This window comes from Haliotis rufescens, unplaced genomic scaffold (genome assembly GCF_023055435.1).
Source record: "Haliotis rufescens isolate VD_foot unplaced genomic scaffold, xgHalRufe1.0.p SCAF_7, whole genome shotgun sequence".
Classification (NCBI taxonomy): domain Eukaryota; kingdom Metazoa; phylum Mollusca; class Gastropoda; order Lepetellida; family Haliotidae; genus Haliotis; species Haliotis rufescens.
The window spans coordinates 32,241,728-32,260,402 of NW_025964361.1; the positions used below are offsets into that span (position 1 = coordinate 32,241,728).

At 41.4% G+C, this 18,675-nt stretch overlaps 1 protein-coding gene across 1 annotated transcript in view; it reads right to left on the bottom strand.

The window, feature by feature from the left end:
• Positions 1-18,675, bottom strand: part of LOC124146027 — a 260,173-nt gene that overhangs the window by 61,840 nt on the left and 179,658 nt on the right. The window contains exon 5 of the mRNA XM_048387425.1: positions 6,190-6,292. Within this exon, the coding sequence (XP_048243382.1) occupies positions 6,190-6,292 (103 nt within the window). The remainder of the gene's footprint in view (positions 1-6,189; positions 6,293-18,675) is intronic.

The following is an 18,675-nucleotide window of genomic DNA, read 5'->3' on the forward strand; positions in this document are numbered from 1 at the left end:
ATATGACGTTATGACTTATATTGGTCTGCGTAAAATGTCAGCCAAATTGGCAGGCCGGGCATCATTTCCTGCCACCTAGCCATCGGTAATACGAAAGGGGAAAAAAGTCTATAATTACCAAGCTTTGCTCTATTGCTCTATTGCATTTGGACTGAAGGAGTCACTGCATGTTTCTTGGCCGACAGCGAGCTATGACCATATAGCACAGCGAGGGCATGTTTGTCTGGGAACTTCCTGACAGTTTGTGGGGTCTGCAGGCTGAATCACCAGGCTGATATCACAGTCATAGGTTAGACTGCGGTATTTGGGGCCCCAAACCAGAAGGAATGTTTATCATATTTACGGACATTTATGAAACAAAAACATTCCCCACATGCACACTTCATTATCGACAGACGAAATGAGGGTTACTTACGGGCGCCATTTTTGTTGCCTAAAGCTATCGTCTTAACATAATCTTAGCAAGTCCCTTGGGCATAGGCGATGGAACCCCCTTATAAGAAACAGAACAGAGAAAAACAAGGGGTGTGAAGGGTTCTAGAACCCCCATTTTTCAACAAAATCTCCCAATGGACACTGCAGTAAGTTTGTTCTGAGAGGACCATGGACATGACTGTCAAACGTGGTGAAAAGTTCGCTTGACATTGTATTCTGAAACGAGTAGACCCTTATATAGAAAGTCACGTTCCACAAATTCAGGCCATGATTTCAATGCAGTGTCTTTTACTTTATACATAAAGACATTTCTTGTTTTTTTTATCATGGTTACAACATTCAAGGCTTCAGTAAATCTTTCAAAAAATTTTAGGGTAGACTTATGGAGGACATTTAAAAAATTGACTTATCAGTGACATATATGATCTCTGAAGCTATTTTATATTTTGACTTGTACCATATGTCCCCTTGTTTTTTCAGGTGATGAATTGGTATCATCACTATTTGATAGTGATTCGTAAACACATGCTCATGATATAGTTTGACAATCAACTCTGCTTTTCGAAATGGTTTTGTAGTAATATTTACGTAAGATCCGTCAGGATCATACCAATGCTCAAGAGGTTCACTACAGTGGTACTATCTATCACTTGTGTCACGCTTTCCCCATCCTCCTACATCACGCTGACACACTGTGACATTTGAAATACCACTCAGGGACGAATAAAAACCACCAAGTGTCCGTTTTTACACTTTGCCTTCCTATACTAGTCAATGATCAAAGAGACTGCAGAAATAAAAACAGTCTACAAGTCCTTCCTATATCTCTAGTGGCATTACAGACTAAATATGTTCAAGTCCTTCTTGACTAAAAATACAATTTGAAATACCTGACCTGTAAAATTCAACTTCTGTAGGCTATCGTAACTTGTCTATTTTAATAGATTTAAATCTTGTTTGTTGACAGAGCTGGCAGTTTGCTGTAACAGCCAAAAGACACACATAAAAGTAGCTGTAACGTTAATGAACATGAACATCAATGAAGGACTGAAAAACAACTTAAGTGGAACGGACAGATCCCATTTGAATTTGAAAATTGAAATTTTTAATCTGATTATCCTCCAGAGAAACAACAGCGTGACAAGTTACTACCTAGCAAATAATCAATACTGAAAATAACACCCACAATGCAATATTACTTGACATGAGCAGAAAACACTAATTACATTTAGTCTTTCATCTCAAAGCATGAAAAAAACAAACAACTTCTTATGTGAAACGTTTGTAAAAACCCTTGACATTTTCCGTTAAAGAAAGTTTTAGGTCATGTAATGTCACTGACAGGTAAAAAAGCAAGAGTTACCTGAGCTGGTAATTGCCTTCCAAACTGTTGCTCAGAAACAACAGGAAGAACAAAATATTCACTACAATATAACAGCATTACCTGTATCAAATTCCATTAGGAACTGCCTGGTTAAGTTCATTTTTTAGATACCAAAGGTTATTGGCCGACTGAAATGTTCACCTGAGGGGACCTATGAAGAGTTTTTCAGATCCTCCTTCAGACAGGTATCAAATCAGAGCAGGTATCGAATTAGATCTGATTTCAATGAACTTGCAATAAAAAAGTTCATCAAAATTTCAACATCTTCCCAAATTGCAACAACTAGGGACTGAGGAAAGGGTTCCAGGGAGAAGGGGTTCCAGGGAAAAGGGGTTCAAGGGAAAAGGGATTCAAGGGAAAGGGGGCAGGGGGGTTCCAGGGAAAAGGGTTTCAAGGGAGAAGGGGTTCCAGAGAGAAGGGGGTCCAGGGAGAAAGGGTTCCAAGGAGAAGGGGTTCCAGGGTGAAGGAACTCCAGGGAGTAGGGGATCCAGAGAGAAGGGGTTTCAGGAAGAAAGGATCCCAGGGAGAAGGTGTTCCAGGAAAAAGGTGGATTCCAGGGAGAAGGGGTTCAAGGGAAAAGGGGTTCCAGGGAAAGCGGGCAGGGGGGTTCCAGGGAAAAGGGTTTCAAGGGAAAAGGGGTTCCAGAGAGAAGGGGGTCCGGGGAGAAAGGGTTCCAAGGAGAAGGGGTTCCAGGGTGAAGGAACTCCAGGGAGTAGGGGATCCAGAGAGAAGGGGTTTCAGGAAGAAAGGATCCCAGGGAGAAGGTGTTCCAGGAAAAAGGTGGATTCCAGGGAGAAGGGGTTCAAGGGAAAAGGGGTTCCAGGGAAAGCGGGCAGGGGGGTTCCAGGGAGAAGGTGTTCCAGGGAAAAGGGTTTCAAGGGAGAAGGGGTCCCAGAGAGAAGGGGGTCCAGGGAGAAGGGGTTCCAAGGAGAAGGGGCTCCAGGGAGTAGGGGTTCCAAGGAGAAGGGGGTCCAGGGAGAAGGGGTTCCAAGGAGAAGGGGGTCCAGGGAGAAGGGGTTCCAAGGAGAAGGGGTTTCAGGAAGAAAGGATCCCAGGGAGAAGGGGTTCCAGGGTGAAGGGGCTCCAGGGAGTAGGGGTTCCAGGGAGAAGGGGTTTCAGGAAGAAAGGATCCCAGGGAGAAGGGGTTCAAGGGAAAAGGGGTTCCAGGGAAAGCGGGCAGGGGGGTTCCAGGGAGAAGGTGTTCCAGGGAAAAGGGTTTCAAGGGAGAAGGGGTCCCAGAGAGAAGGGGGTCCAGGGAGAAGGGGTCCCAGGGAGAAGGGGTTCTAGGGAGAAGGGGTTCCAGGAAGAAGGGGTTTCAGGAAACGATCCCAGGGAGAAGGGGTTCTAGGGAGAAGGGGTTCCAGGAAGAAGGGGTTTCAGGAAACGGTTCCAGGGTGAATGGGTGCCAAGGAAAAGGGGTTCCAGGGAGAAGGGGTTCTAGGGAGAAGGGGTTCCAGGAAGAAGGGGTTTCAGGAAGAAGGGGTTTCAGGAAACGGTTCCAGGGTGAATGGGTGCCAGGGAGAAGGGGTTCCGGGGAGAAGGGGTTCCAGGGAGAAGGGGTTCTAGGGAGAAGGGGTTCTAGGAAGAAGGGGTTTCAGGAAACGGTTCCAGGGTGAATGGGTGCCAAGGAAAAGGGGTTCCAGGGAGAAGGGGTTCTAGGGAGAAGGGGTTCCAGGAAGAAGGGGTTTCAGGAAGAAGGGGTTTCAGGAAACGGTTCCAGGGTGAATGGGTGCCAGGGAGAAGGGGTTCCAGGGAGAAGGGGTTTCAGGGAGAAGGGGTTCTAGGGAGAAGGGGTTTCAGGAAACGGTCCCAGGGAGAAGGGGTTCTAGGGAGAAGGGGTTGCAGGAAGAAGGGGTTGCAGGAAACGGTTCCAGGGTGAATGGGTGCCAGGGAGAAGGGGTTCCAGGGAGAAGGGGTTCTAGGGAGAAGGGGTTTCAGGAAACGGTCCCAGGGAGAAGGGGTTCTAGGGAGAAGGGGTTCCAGGAAGAAGGGGTTTCAGGAAATGGTTCCAGGGTGAATGGGTGCCAGGGAGAAGGGGTTCTAGGGAGAAGGGGTTCCAGGGAGTAGGGGTTTCAGGGAGTAGGGGTTCCAGGAAGAAGGGGTTTCAGGAAGTGGTTCCAGGGTGAATGGGTCCCCATGAAAGTAAAGAGTAATGTGTGTCCAGCTGAATATGGACTGCTGCTCATAGTATCAACCACTGGTTTAGGGATAGCCCAAACTATCATTTAGAATCTGCAGCAATAAAGCTGGAATGATGCAGATAGCGATGTCAACAACCTTCTAACAAATGGGGCAACTCATCAATGGCTCAATGAGAGATTCCTATGCACATGATAAGTGCCGGGAATAAATTGAGAGTTTATCACAGGTCGCTGGTTATAATCAGTTTGTTGCAAGCAATCAATACTAGATCATTATACCATGAGTGGTTCAAACTGGCAGAGGTCTCACTGCTGTGGTGCACAATGATCACCGAGTGATGTGGACGCAGGAAGGGAAAGCAGAACAAAGTTTCCGTCACAGTTATTCTCCCACTAATGGTCTGAATCTCATACTTCATCAAGCATTTGATCATTTTCTTCTTCAAACCGTGGCAATGATAACGTATTGATTGACCAACTAGCCTCCACACTCAAGAGTCATCCCCCTCCCCATGTAGACCTCCTCCCTACAGTTCACTGTGTCACAATCATGCAGTGTCAAGAATTAAGAGAAGTTTACGCTCCATGAATCCTATCAAATGGAATTCATAAAAATTTATTGTGATTCCATGGGAGTCGATTAGACCAAAGATATAGATGTGTGTGTTGAAGGAAATGTGTCCTTGACAAAAATGACTTCTATGGTTATTATTTTCATTTTTCAAATTTATCATCACATATACCTTCAGCGAAGGGAAATACAAAAATATAAATATCTTACATGACATACTTTATTTCAGTTGGTTCATGGAATTTTACGAAAATATATTTAGTTTGGTTGGGGATGGGTGAAATTCTGACATGACACCTGTTTTTGGACTTTGCCATCATAAATACCGTAACAAAATAAAACGATGCAACACAATTACTCTCTGGGCCCTGCATATTTAATACATTGAATTGCATTTTAAAATACAAGGAGGAGTGAGACATGCAAGTTTTGACGGTAAAGTAGTTTCATTACTGTGCAGTAAGATTCTAGAATTTTTTTGGTTATTCTTTTATTTGTTTATTTGGGTTGACTGTGATGAAATATAAAATAAAATGTTTAAATGTTAATTTTGTTTTTGGGTCGGCAGATCCATAAACAAAGTTAAAAATGGAAAAGAAGCCATACAGTGAGATAGACAGTAATGAGTGACATGCTGGTACACTCACCATGCAGGGACACATCTATATACGGTAAACTGTGTTTATAACGAAACACGCTTATAATGACCCGATCGATATAACAAACTGTCTTTCAGGCCCGGCCTTTATAATAAACTACGGTTATAATGAACTTAAATTAAGGGTCCCTTTGAGTTCGTTATAACCGTAGTTTACTGTACATTGTTCTGGCCTTAAGTTCAAGGCTAGGACATGCAGAAATTCTGCCACATTAATAACCTTTCTGACTTCTGCTGACAGCTGTATCTTGGCAACATGAAATTATCCGACTGACCAATGGCACATCTCATTTAAGTATTTCAAAACAAAAATACTCGTCATTTGGAATTTCTTTTATCCAACTTGAACAAATTCAAAGACGTCTTGTTATCAGTTGAATATGCTCAATCCTGCAGAGTAGTTGATGACTATCAAGCACATTGTCTTACCACGTGTTGTAATTTGTCGAACAAAACAATATCAAACAAAAACAGAGAAAATTCAAACAAAGGGTATTTAATAAACACAATTTCAATCATTTCCAAGAGAAGTACAAATTAAAATATCAAATCGTATAGAAATACCTCGGAATAAAAGGAATGCTGCTTTTGACAACAACAAAAAAGGTGCTATTACCAGAACAATTTTCTTTGTAATATTCGTCTAATTTAAGTAATAAAATTAATTTAGTTGAACTTCACTTGAAACATAAACTTCCTGAGGCCTCTGTGGCAGGAGACCTGGCTGTGTATCAAGACCGATTAGACCGGGTAGATCTGCAGTGTAATTTTTTTCTGCGCTTGATGTTCAAATTTTTTTTCTCCAAAATACTGAATCCGCTAAAGGGGATGCGCTTTATACATGGGTGCGCACTATACTCAAGAAAATATGGTAATCTTGATTAAAGATTAACATAATCACAAGTAACTGAAAGAAATACATCACAATGCTTTCACATTATCATGCAAACAAAAGCACAAATATTACAAAGATCTCTCAAAATAATGAAACTGGACTCACCGGACAAGTTCTATGACTTTTTCTCGAGGAGCCTTGCGCACATCTTCTCCATTAATCCTGAGAATCTGATCTCCGGAGAGAAGTTTGTCGACGCTCGGTCCACCTGTTGGGACGAGACACAAATGTCAACACAGCAGATACAAGGTTCGGGCAAGTCAGGGGAGTGTTAATGAGCGACCCAGGTGAATCTCAGGTGTGCACATACCTGCACCAATGTGCAAGGTCAAGATTTGCGACAATCAGCTGTCAGGGTAAATATATGACTTTAATTCTTTCCAGTTTACACCTGTCAATGAAGAAAAAAAGCAGCATTCTTATATTCAAAATATTCAGTTTCAAAAGTAATCATTCAAATTTTGGACACATCCAACTAATATGACTGTTTCCTGAAAACATATATCACTTCAATAGGCAGCAGTTGTTCCGAGTTAATAGTTATTTGTAATGCCAATTCATGAACAGCTTCATCACCCGAGACTCTAAAACAACAGCCATCAATCAATCTCAATATCACATCAGTCAAGTTGAAAACCAAAATAAACATAGCATGGAAATAGTAAATAGATAATATGATTGTAAAATCCCATTAGAAATCAAATTCTGAACTTTCTTACCAAAATAAAGTGATGGTAAAAGCACTGATGAATTGCAGATGTGCTTCTGAAATCTGATTACTTAATCTACGACAGGTCTGCCACAGCGTACGTAATCTGATTCAACATGTATGCCCCGTGAATCCTCCATGGGGATTGAATGGGATAGACATTAAATGGATTGGACGATTTCACAGAACTTTATCATGACAATAGGCATCTAAATCACTTAATATTGACAAATACTGAAATAACTGAAGCATTGTAAAAACATTAGGATTGAGTACAAAACAATCCCTGTGCGAGGCTCCTTGAAGTTGTTCCTGTTCTGCAGGGACTTCAGTGCAATGTGTTTCTCCTCCCACATCATAACTCACTCTGATGCCTCCTGATTGGGAAACCTGATGCTTTCTTTAAACTGTCTTCAAATACACACTTGGTAAGTCCAAACACAACAGGGTCAAGCCTTCTGTTGCACAGTGGACATTGAGAGTCTCACCCATGTGTCTTTTGATATCAAATATATCAACACAAGTCAATAAACTTTTAAACCTCCGACGCTTCCCGAAGAGCTTTCAAATTTCAAGTGTTGAAATGTTTGATATCGAAAGACAGGATGGTGAGATTATATTTATCATCCAAAAGCATTCTTCCACCCTTTTAAGTTTGTATACAGTAATAGTTTGTTGTTTGTTTGTTTGTTGTTTAACGCCGCAGTCTGCAATATTCCAGCTTTATGACAGCGGTCTGTAAATAATTGTGCCTGGACCGGACAATCTAGTGATTGACATCATGAGCATTGATACACACATTTGGGATCGATGACATGCATCAACCAAGTACGGTAATAACCAGTGTCCTGAGTATAATAAATATACACATAAACAGCTTCAGTGGCTGAGAGATTAGTGATGTCATTTGATTGTGGCATCATGGTAACCGCTGACATCACAATTTTGCAAAGTATTGTGGTGCAATTTCATTGCAGCAATATGTCCAGGGAGATATCGTTTAATCTCACCCAAGCAATATCTCCTGTGGAAGCCAGTCTGGATGATAAATATATTGTCCCAGCATCACGTTGACAAAATATGTCATCCTTTCCCTCCAACTCATCCATCTTGACTTCTATTTCAACCGAACCTCAGTCTTTTATTTTCATTTAAACAAACAATAATCTTATTGTATGATTAAGTACAATATTGCCCCCTTTTCTAAATGTGGTTTTGGTTTTTGCATACAATGTTGCATACACAATGTATCCTAGGAAAAGAAAGAGTTGTAAGCAATACGGAGCTATATTTCTTAGAGTTATGGAGTTCCAGAACCAGCTACTTTGTTCTTTGTTTGTTTGTTGTCAGACGCTGCACTTGGCTTTAGTCCAGCTATATGATGGCAGTCTGTACATTATTGAGTGTGGACAGACAATCCAGTGATTGACATCATGAGCATCAATCCACGCAATTGGGATCGATGACATGCATCAACCAAGTCAGCGAATCCCACTAGGTACTAGTGAGTGTGATTTCGGTCACAATAGGTGCCAAGTAACCAGGATTGTGGTATGATGATTAAAGATGTATGACGTTTTAATGGATGACCTGACTTATTTGTGTTACAGTGCCCACTCACTCACTTGCCCACCCACTCACCCACCTACCTACCCACTCACTCACTCACACACTCACTCACCTACCGGCCTGTCATTAGACCAGCCATACACCATTGTTGTTTCTTTACTATCAACCACAACAAACATTACCAAATGTGGAACCTTGCAAGGTTTTACTGAAACATTATTCACCCAATCAAGAAGGACCCTTTAAGTTAGGCTTTCCTTCTTATAACTTCTCCAAGTTTCTTATGAATCTGATCACATCATCTCAGGAAGATTCCTTCACGTGTAAAACCACTTATTAGGTACATCAAATCGGCAGATTTTTTAAGCCCTAAGCATACAGATGATAGGTCAATAATTGCATCATTTTACCATGTAATTGGGAAGACATTTACCACAAAATGATCAGCAAAACTCATCCCCAGGGAAAAAGTGACATTTGAAGCACTGTTTAAGTAACAATCACTCCTGTAAGGACATCCAACACCTTGATGTCCTCCTGTACTAACGACCCCATCACGGTAATGAAGTCACTACATGTCCGGCAGAGACTCCTTCAGCTAAACTGGGCAACAATTTTCAAGCAGTATATGAGCAACCTCCTTGGTGTTTGAAAAAGTCAGATGAACAAGACTGCAAGGGTTTCTTAAAATGAGACATACACCACCAAGGCAGAAACATTTTAGATGATTATATGCAAGTATCGAGTCTTCCTGGGGGTCCAGGTGAAAACAGTACAGGTCTCGTTCTGACATGACAAATTCTTGCGCAGACAATCACACCATGGCTTTCTGGTTGGTCATGTGAAACCCTCGTACAGACAACCACAGCAAGGCTTTCTGGTTGGTCTTGTGAAACTCTTGTGCAGACAACCACAGCATGGCTTTCTGGTTGGTCTTGTGAAACCCTTGTGCAGACAACCACAGCAAGGCTTTCTGGTTGGTCTTGTGAAAAACTCATGCAGACAACCACAGCATGGCTTTCTGGTTGGTCTTGTGAAAAACTCATGCAGACAACCACAGCATGGCTTTCTGGTTGGTCTTGTGAAAAACTCATGCAGACAACCACAGCATGGCTTTCTGGTTGGTCTTGTGAAACCCTTGTGCAACCACAGTATGGCTTTCTGGTTGGTCTTGTGAAAAACACATGCAGACAACCACAGCAAGGCTTTCTGGTTGGTCTTGTGAAACCCTTGTGCAGACAACCACAACATGGCTTTCTGGTTGGTCTTGTGAAACCCTCGTACAGACAACCACAGCAAGGCTTTCTGGTTGGTCTTGTGAAACCCTCATACAGACAATCACAGCAAGGCTTTCTGGTTGGTCTTGTGAAACCCTTGTGCAGACAAGTCATTGTAAATTAAATCTCTTAACTATTGGGGCTAAAAATCTCTCAGACAGCCAAACATTTCTCCTCACTACAGAAAACAGTAATATCCTGTTGACACACACGACCTTCTTTCTTGCTGACACTTTTTCTTGCTGGGTTAATCTTGCTGCTGGTAGCTAAGAGCTATACAATATTGGCCAATTCATGCTATCAAGGATGTATACCACATATTGCTCCTGGTTTTAGCCAACTTTGATGGCAAATCTTGCCTTGGGTCATCACTGATAAATGTAGGTAATTGTGACATGAACGGCAAATCCAAGACTGGCCATGTGATTGGCAGTAGGAGATCAAAGATACAGCCACAGACATGTGCAACACGGTGTGATAAAAGGGACATCAAATATACAGTTTAATCAAACTATCATATCGCAATATTTGGGGAAAGCAGAGATGACAGACATGCTGGCCTCTTTAATTCTTCGTCAGAATCCACATAGATGTAATTAGCCTGGCAATCTCGAGCCTCAAAATAGTCCTATCTTCACTGTAAGTGGGTACAGAGTCTGGCGGAGGACAGTAGCGGCATATGCTTCTTGCTGGTTCATACAGGAGATCCCGAACACTTCATCCTCATCTTAATCATTCATTCATTGTCCATCAAAATTCAATGAACATTTTAATGACATTTTATTAAAAGATATGAAATGGAGGAAGAGGTTTGATCAAAATAAAACAAGAGTTTGCCACTAACATGGCTATATCCCCCACCCCTGTTGCAGAATTTATGACATAATTAAATCTAAACAAACCCTAACCTTTTTTAACCGAGGTGGAACTTGTCATGGAAATTGTAAAAAAAAAGAAGAGTTTGGAACCTAAGTCCATCTTGTTGCCATGGAAACGTAAAAAATAAAAATTTCTAAAATTTCGAAATGTCAAAAGGCACCAATTCAGCATGTACCTGACAAAGATGCAAAGTTTCATGACAAAATATTGAATGGTTTATGAGTTATGCTCCGGAAACGAACCCTACCCTCACAGAACCTAAGTCAATCTTGTTGCCATGGAAACATAAAAAATAAAAAAATTCTAAAATTTCTTAATAGCAAAAGGCACCAGTTCAGCATGTACCTGACAGACCTGCAAAGTTTTTTGAAAAAATATTGAACGGTTTATGAGTTATGCTCCGGAAACGAAATATGACGGACGGACGGACGGACAGACAGACAGACAGAGCCCGTTTCTATATCCCCCGCCAACTTTGTTGGGCTGGGGATAATAATATAGCTGTCAATATGATAGTGAGTTAGTGAGTTTGGCTTATGCCACATTGAACATTATGTCATGCAAGTCAGCTTGATGTTGGAGGAAAGCCTGAAGGGATGCAGGTCTTAAACATTTACCACATTTACCCAAAGGGGCATTCATTTTTGTATTATTTTATTTCCAAAAAATTAGGCCTAAAATCCAATGTAGGTGGTCTACATTAGTAGTGCTACTAATAAATGAAAAAAACCAAACATGGCAAGATACCAAAAGGTAATTGAATGTTTTTAAGTTAGAATAAAGATTTTAATACATATTATTTACCATTTCTTATGAACAGCAGTGAAAAATGTGTGTGTTTTTTCATTTCACCTAATTAAAATATAAATTTGTCAAAAGTCTTCAGTTTTTTGGGTAGGTAGATCTTATAAACCAACTATAGAAGGCCTAAGCACAGGTATGGTGCTGACAAACCTAGAAACATAGTTCAGCGAATTCAGGAAAACGAATAGGTGATAACACACAGGTGATACACAGCGATATATGGTATGCACAGTCAACTGCAGTGCCTAAACCATCTAGGTCCCTGAGTCCTCTGTCAAAATATGTGGTATTTTAAAGCTGTCTGATTTGGAATTTGATGCATGAATAGTGTCCAACATGAGCCATTACTTTCTTTTTCATGACTTGAAGAAATAAAATACTTAATGCAGTATGTCCGATACAAGACAGGCTGTTCTTTAGCCATATATATATATGGGCGGTTAACTTGGGGACCCCGGGCCGGGGGGGAACTGAGTAGGACCCTGGTACCCACAGGACTACCCGGACCCATGGTTAGTCACGTGATATATTGTTTAATGACAAAAATTATCGTGAACTCTATGGTTACACTACAAGTCACTAATGTTCGCATTTCTTTCTGACTATGCACCCATTCATCCTGACCTTTCATATGGTTGCATAAAGATATAACTTAAGTCAACTTCAGTGAATGCATGACCAGATCGTTTAATACATGTATCTAAATACATTTTGCAAGTGCTGTGGTAAAAAAAAATCCTAATCGTACATTTTGTATCTCTTGAGACCTACAGTGGGTACCCAGGTAGGGTCAGGTAATAGGGTGGGTGGGTACCCGGGTAGTAAATTTGGACTCGTCCCAGCCCTAATATATATATATATATATATATATATATATATATATATATATATATATATATAATGCATCACATTATGCATTCATGATCTTGTTTTGTTATTTTTCTTCCAAATATGATTGATATTTTGAATTATCATTTCAATTATAGAATATATGAATAATCGTTCAGGGATCAGGAATACTTGTCAAAGCTGTCTCCTCCTGCTGCCAACCTTTCAAAGAGTTTCAGAGCCTGATCCTCATGACATCACCATAGCCACTCCTCAGTTCAGCAGGAGGCTATCCATCATTAGCAAGACAAGATATGGTATCCTGGCCCATCTCAGATACTGGTGTGTCTCATGCTGGATGTGTACATGTCTTAGTTTTCTGGATTTCAGAACTTTTATTTCTGACATAACTGTGATGGCAAATTGTGTTTTTCAATCAGAGGCAAAAAATGAATAAATGAATTTGTATCCTGTGACTTTGTTTTACAGATGGAGATGACACCCGGGCCCACTTGCACAAAGTTATCTTAGTGCTAAGACTATTGTAAGCCAATGTTAAAGTATGGGAGTTACGATAATCTTAGCACTAAGATTGTTTTGTGCAAGTGGGCCCTGATTTGATCGTTTTGTTTTTTGTTTAACACCAGTCAGCAACATTCCAGCTATATGACAGTGGGCAGCGAATAAACAATTCTGGACTAGTGATTGATATTATGAGCATCATCCCACACCATCTGGGGACGATAAAACACAAGCAATCACATCACAGAGCCTGACAACCCGATCCAATTTGGTCTACTCTTACCCCATGCAAGAGTGTTGGGATTTGAATCCACCATAAGAGTGGAAGGACCAGCAGGGTGGGAAGATGAATGAGTGTCACAGTAACATCCCAACGAACTGGGAAGAATTCAGACCTGGATAGGTGCAGTGGAGTACCCCAGTGGTCAAGCCAAATGTCTGGGTTCGATTCCCCACATGGGTACAGTGTGTAAAACCCATTTCTGGAGTCCCCATGATATTCAATGGATATTGCTACAAGAGGCATAAAACCCAACTCAGTCACTCACTCACTCACTCAGACCTCAGTGTTTCTATAATGCATATCCATGAAGATTTGGGTTAGAATAGGTCTTCAGCAACCCATGCTTGCTGTAAAAGGCTACTATGCCTGTCCTAAGATGTGACTAACAGGATCAGTGGTCAGGCTCACTGACTTGGTTGATGCAAGTCACCATATATCAATTAAGTGGATCCATGCTCATGATATCAATCACTGGATTGTCTGGTCCAGACTCGATTATTTACAGACCGCTGTCATACAACGGGAATATTGCTGAATGTGGTATTAAACAACAAACAAACAAACAAAATAAACAGTCCTATGATGCAACTGTTACATGTGTAATGCTGCACTACTGGGATTCCTTGCTAAGGGTTTCTCCTTCTGAAATCATTTATTTTGCATATTAAAAATGTAAATTAAAAAAAAGAACACGTGTGACAGTTTGAATGGATTGAAGTATTAATAAAATTGATGAAATTTGATGTAATATTTCCCAACGAGCCAATACTACATTCTTCATGCAAACGGAGAGATCCCTTGACACTCTAGACCATTACCAAATAAGTGGCTGCATAAACGAACCCAAGTCAAAAATCAATTTTACCAGAAGACAAACGCCAGGATAAGAATGGCCTTCTTGTATCAATACTTGCTGTGGTGTAACAGTAAACACTGTCATTGCTTGTCCCCCTCTCCTCTCCACAAACACAGACGCGAGCCAATTCACGCAGCTGACCAGCCCCCGGAGAAAGAAACACCAACCTATTTACCCCATCCCAAGTTTGTGTTGTGAAGGGAATGCTTACATTTGATGAGGTTTTGGGGTCATGCCAAACGAAGTTAGCATCCCTGTCACGATTTCGTAACGTTTTTTTCAAACCTCTGATTGGGGAAATAATTGTGTCGCATCCTGAATCTGTATCTCTGGCTGAGAAGGAAATGGTTGAACGATCTGACACGCTGAACAAATGCCAGCAGCCGGCTGTTCAAGGCCACAGAACGGTGGATTTCACAAACTGTGTTTTTTATACAGAACTGGATGATTTACCTCTCCACAGAGAGTTTATCATTATAAACCAGTATTCAATATTATTATTATCATTATTATTATTATTATTATTATTATTATTATTATTATTATTATTATTATCATCATCATCATAAATTCGTTTTATTGATGAGGGCCAGATTTGATATTAAAAAAATCACAATAAATCTAACTGAAAAACCTATTCACATTAGGGGGGTGGGGGGTGGAGGGGAAAAAATGAGGGGGGGAGGTTTTGAAGAGGGTTGGGGAGGTGGGTCAGGGGGATGGGGTGGTTTGGGAATGAGGGGCTGGGTAGGGGAGGGGTGAAGAGGGGTGGGGAGGTGGGTCAGGAGAATGGGGTTGTTAGAGAATGAGGGGCTGGGTAGGGGAGGGGTGAAGAGGGGTGGGGAGGTGGGTCAGGAGAACGGGGTAGTTAGAGAATGAGGGGCTGGGTAGGGGAGGGGTGAAGAGGGGTGGGGAGGTGGGTCAGGGGAACGGGGTAGTAAGAGAATGAGGGGCTGGGTAGGGGAGGGGTGAAGAGGGGTGGGGAGGTGGGTCAGGGGAACGGGGTAGTTAGAGAATGAGGGGCTGGGGGTGGTTGAAGAATAAGATCTGCCAGGATGCTGCTACAAGGTCAATGTTGGTACCAGCTGTTTTTCAGGTTTTTTTTAGAACAAGTATTTGTCACAGAGTGACGAAATATCCCCCGCCATATACACCATAGTACCAAATATGAAGACAACCCAGCGATTAGTTCTTGAGATATTGTGGCAACACCGTTTTCCAACTCCAAAAACAGATTTGCCTGCTGTGACCTTGAAAATGGGATCAAGGTCACCAAATCTGACAGGTGTATGCGGTGTCTGTATATACACCATAGTTCCAAATATGAAGACAATCCAGCGATTAGTTCTTGAGATATCGCGGCAACACCGTTTTCTAACTCCAAAAGCAGATTTGCCTGCTGTGACCTTGAAAATGGGGTCAAGGTCACCAAAACCGACTGGTGTCTGCGGTGTCTGTATATACACCATAGTTCCAAATATGAAGACAATCGAGAGGTTTAGTTCTTGAGATATCGCGGCAACACCGTTTTCCAACTCTAAAAGCAGATTTGCCTGCTGTGACCTTGAAAATGGGATCAAGGTCACCAAAACCGACTGATGTCTGCGGAGTCTGTATATACACTATAGTTCCAAATATGAAGACAATCCAGTGTTTAGTTCTTGAGATATCGCGGCAACACCGTTTTCTAACTCCAAAAGCAGATTTGCCTGCTGTGACCTTGAAAATGGGGTCAAGGTCACCAAAACCGACTGGTGTCTGCGGTGTCTGTATATACACCATAGTTCCAAATATGAAGACAATCCAGTGTTTAGTTCTTGAGATATCGCGGCAACACCGTTTTCCAACTCTAAAAGCAGATTTGTCTGCTGTGACCTTGAAAATGGGATCAAGGTCACCAAAACCGACTGGTGTCTGCGGAGTCTGTATATACACCATAGTTCCAAATATGAAGACAATCCAGTGTTTAGTTCTTGAGATATCGCGGCAACAAACAGGTGGGACGTACGGACGGACGTACGGACGGTCGTGAATACTATATCCCCCGCTTCGCGCTTTCGCGCGGCGGGGGATAATTAAGTGAAGCCATCTGTAACACAAATGTCTAGCCCAGTCCTCCCTGGAGAGGCCCAACAACACTGAAATAATGAGAGAGTGAGTATGGTTTTACGCCACTTTTAGCAATATTCCAGCAATATCACGGGGGGGGCACACCAGAAATTGGCTTCACACATTGTACCCATGTCGGGAATCGAACCTGGGTCTTCAGCAGGACGAGCGAATACTTTAACCACTAGGCTACGTGACCTCCCCCTGAAATAATGACAGACTGCTACTTCTCTCTAAACTCATCGTAGTTAGTCATAGCTCTTCCTGCAACATAAACACATAATTCAAGTATGTAGGATGTGATATATCGGTGGTTTCTGTCTGGGGGCAGCTGACCCTAGAGAATCCAATGACAGTCCACTAGTGGCACTGGTTACATCACAGTTTCCATGGCAACCAAATCTGACATTTAACAAGCAATCAAATTATTGCACCATTCAACCCGGGGAACAAACAGACTAGGAAGTAAACAGAAAAGAAAAGAAAAAGTGTTTCATGAGATCATCTTTCATGTCTTACATTCTGTCGATGCCTGGCTTATCTCAAATGTCTGGAGTTCTTAGCTATAACAGGGTATGTATAAATTGGGACTTTAAGTTAGGCACCAAAACAAAATAACAGAATTTTGAACTGTATCTGTTCAACAACAATATATAATCATAAGTTTGACCATCATAAGACCATTTTCATAGCACCAAGAGTACCACTTTCATTACCACGAATCATCATCATCCTCATCATCATACCAATATCATTACCACGAATCATCATCATCAACAACATCAACAACAACATCAACATCAACATCAACATCATCATCATCATCATCATCATCATCATCATCATCATCTTCAATATTCTTCACTCCCAGCATCCAAGTGTACGTCTGCTTCTATTCCACGAGTACATGTATTTGAGTTCCGATCCTTCGTGTCATTGGGCAAAATTAAGAAGGAGTCATGCCTTGCAAAAAATGAAAATGATTTCCCATATGAGCCAAACTGGTGCTCTCAGTTGTGTGATAAAATTATCTGAACTACTCCCTCAATGTTTTATTACATCTATTTGAGCTACGCTTCTTGAGCCTGCCAATGCCAGAAAAACAAATATTGATTGACTCCATGTCGTTCACTTAGATTCAACAGCTTGGCTGTTTTTCTACTCAGTATAAGTAAACAATCCACATGTGGCTATTTGCTGTCCATTCAGCTGAAAACCAGAAATTTATCTTCAACGCCAATGAAGGCAGTCCATTAGTGAAGGCTATAAATGATGCCTCAATCAGCTGAACCTCACAAGGAGCAAACACATAAAAGATGAACCCTCTACACATTATTCTTGAAATGAAAACAAACCTGGTCATTCTGGCAAACACTGAACAGAAAACAGTAAATCCTTCTTTAACAAGCCCTGAATCCTCAGCCCCACCAACGACTGTCATGTTCTATATAGTTCAGTCACGTCAGAGAAGTCGTGGGATGTTCCGCATGATTGCTTTTAAATGCATCAGCGATCACAGAGAACTGGATGCTGTACAATTTTAATGACAACAGCTTCATAAGAAGATTTAATCAATGAATTGTGCAGTTCCTTGTGTATTAATCACATGCAGCTCAGAACACAAGGTCAGGGTCAAGGTCAATGCATAGCATCACAAGACGGACAAAAAAACATTGAATCTACACAGGTTACATTGTTTTTCATTATCTTGCAAATCATAGTCAACCAAGCAAATACTCCCAAGACAAAGTGTCTTTATTGAGCCTGCAACAATTCCTAAGTGTAAATGTATCGCAAATTTAGACCTTACGATACGATACACACGCAGTTACCTATGTATTGATTCACCATTTACTTCCATATTGATAGTTAAAAAGTAATATTGACAAAGTTCTGCAATAATGCCAACCTGACAACTACTCAGACAAGTGTAAACATACCAACTGTTACAAAACAAAATGCTAAATATGATTGCTTTATACATCAATAATTAGCCTAAATGTTAGCTGGGCCACATAAAACATGAAGAGGCATTAAATATCACAAAATATATCTTATCGTGACTTATGAATTTGGACATGTATACACAAAGGAGGTATATTCTGACAATCCCACAAATTAAATTTGGTCATTACACCAAAATATGTTTGGAATTAGGGTCAGTTCCTTGTTTCTTTCTAATAATGGAGTCTTATTAATTATTATTCGAAGTAGTTTCTGCTGTTAAATGACAATATCCTAGCCTCGAACTGATCCCCATGGGGTAAGAGGGCACACAATCAGTCAATCAATCCCCGTTTGACCACACAACCCTCATATTAGTCACACACCTTTGTGACCCAGATTCCCCGCCAGATTAACATCATCTCCGTGCATCCTGGGGGTCAGATAACAAATGAGCTGAGGTCATTGATGATGTGTTCAAAACTATTCCACTTATATATATATAGTGACGTGCATGCATGGGGGTGTGGCTGCTTGTTCTAGACCAGACTAATGCAGAATTAATACTGCTAGCCCATACCAAGCCACAGTTTAACATTGATACTGAATACATGTGTAGGGACTCCTAGCTGACCAGTCCCATATACATGTGTAGGGACTCCGAGCCGACCAGTCCCATATACGTGTGTAGGGACTCTGAACTGACCAGTCCCATATACATGAGTAGGGACTCCGAGCTGACCAGTCCCATATCTATGTGTAGAGACTCCGAGCTGACCAGTCCCATATACGTGTGTAGGGACTCTGAACT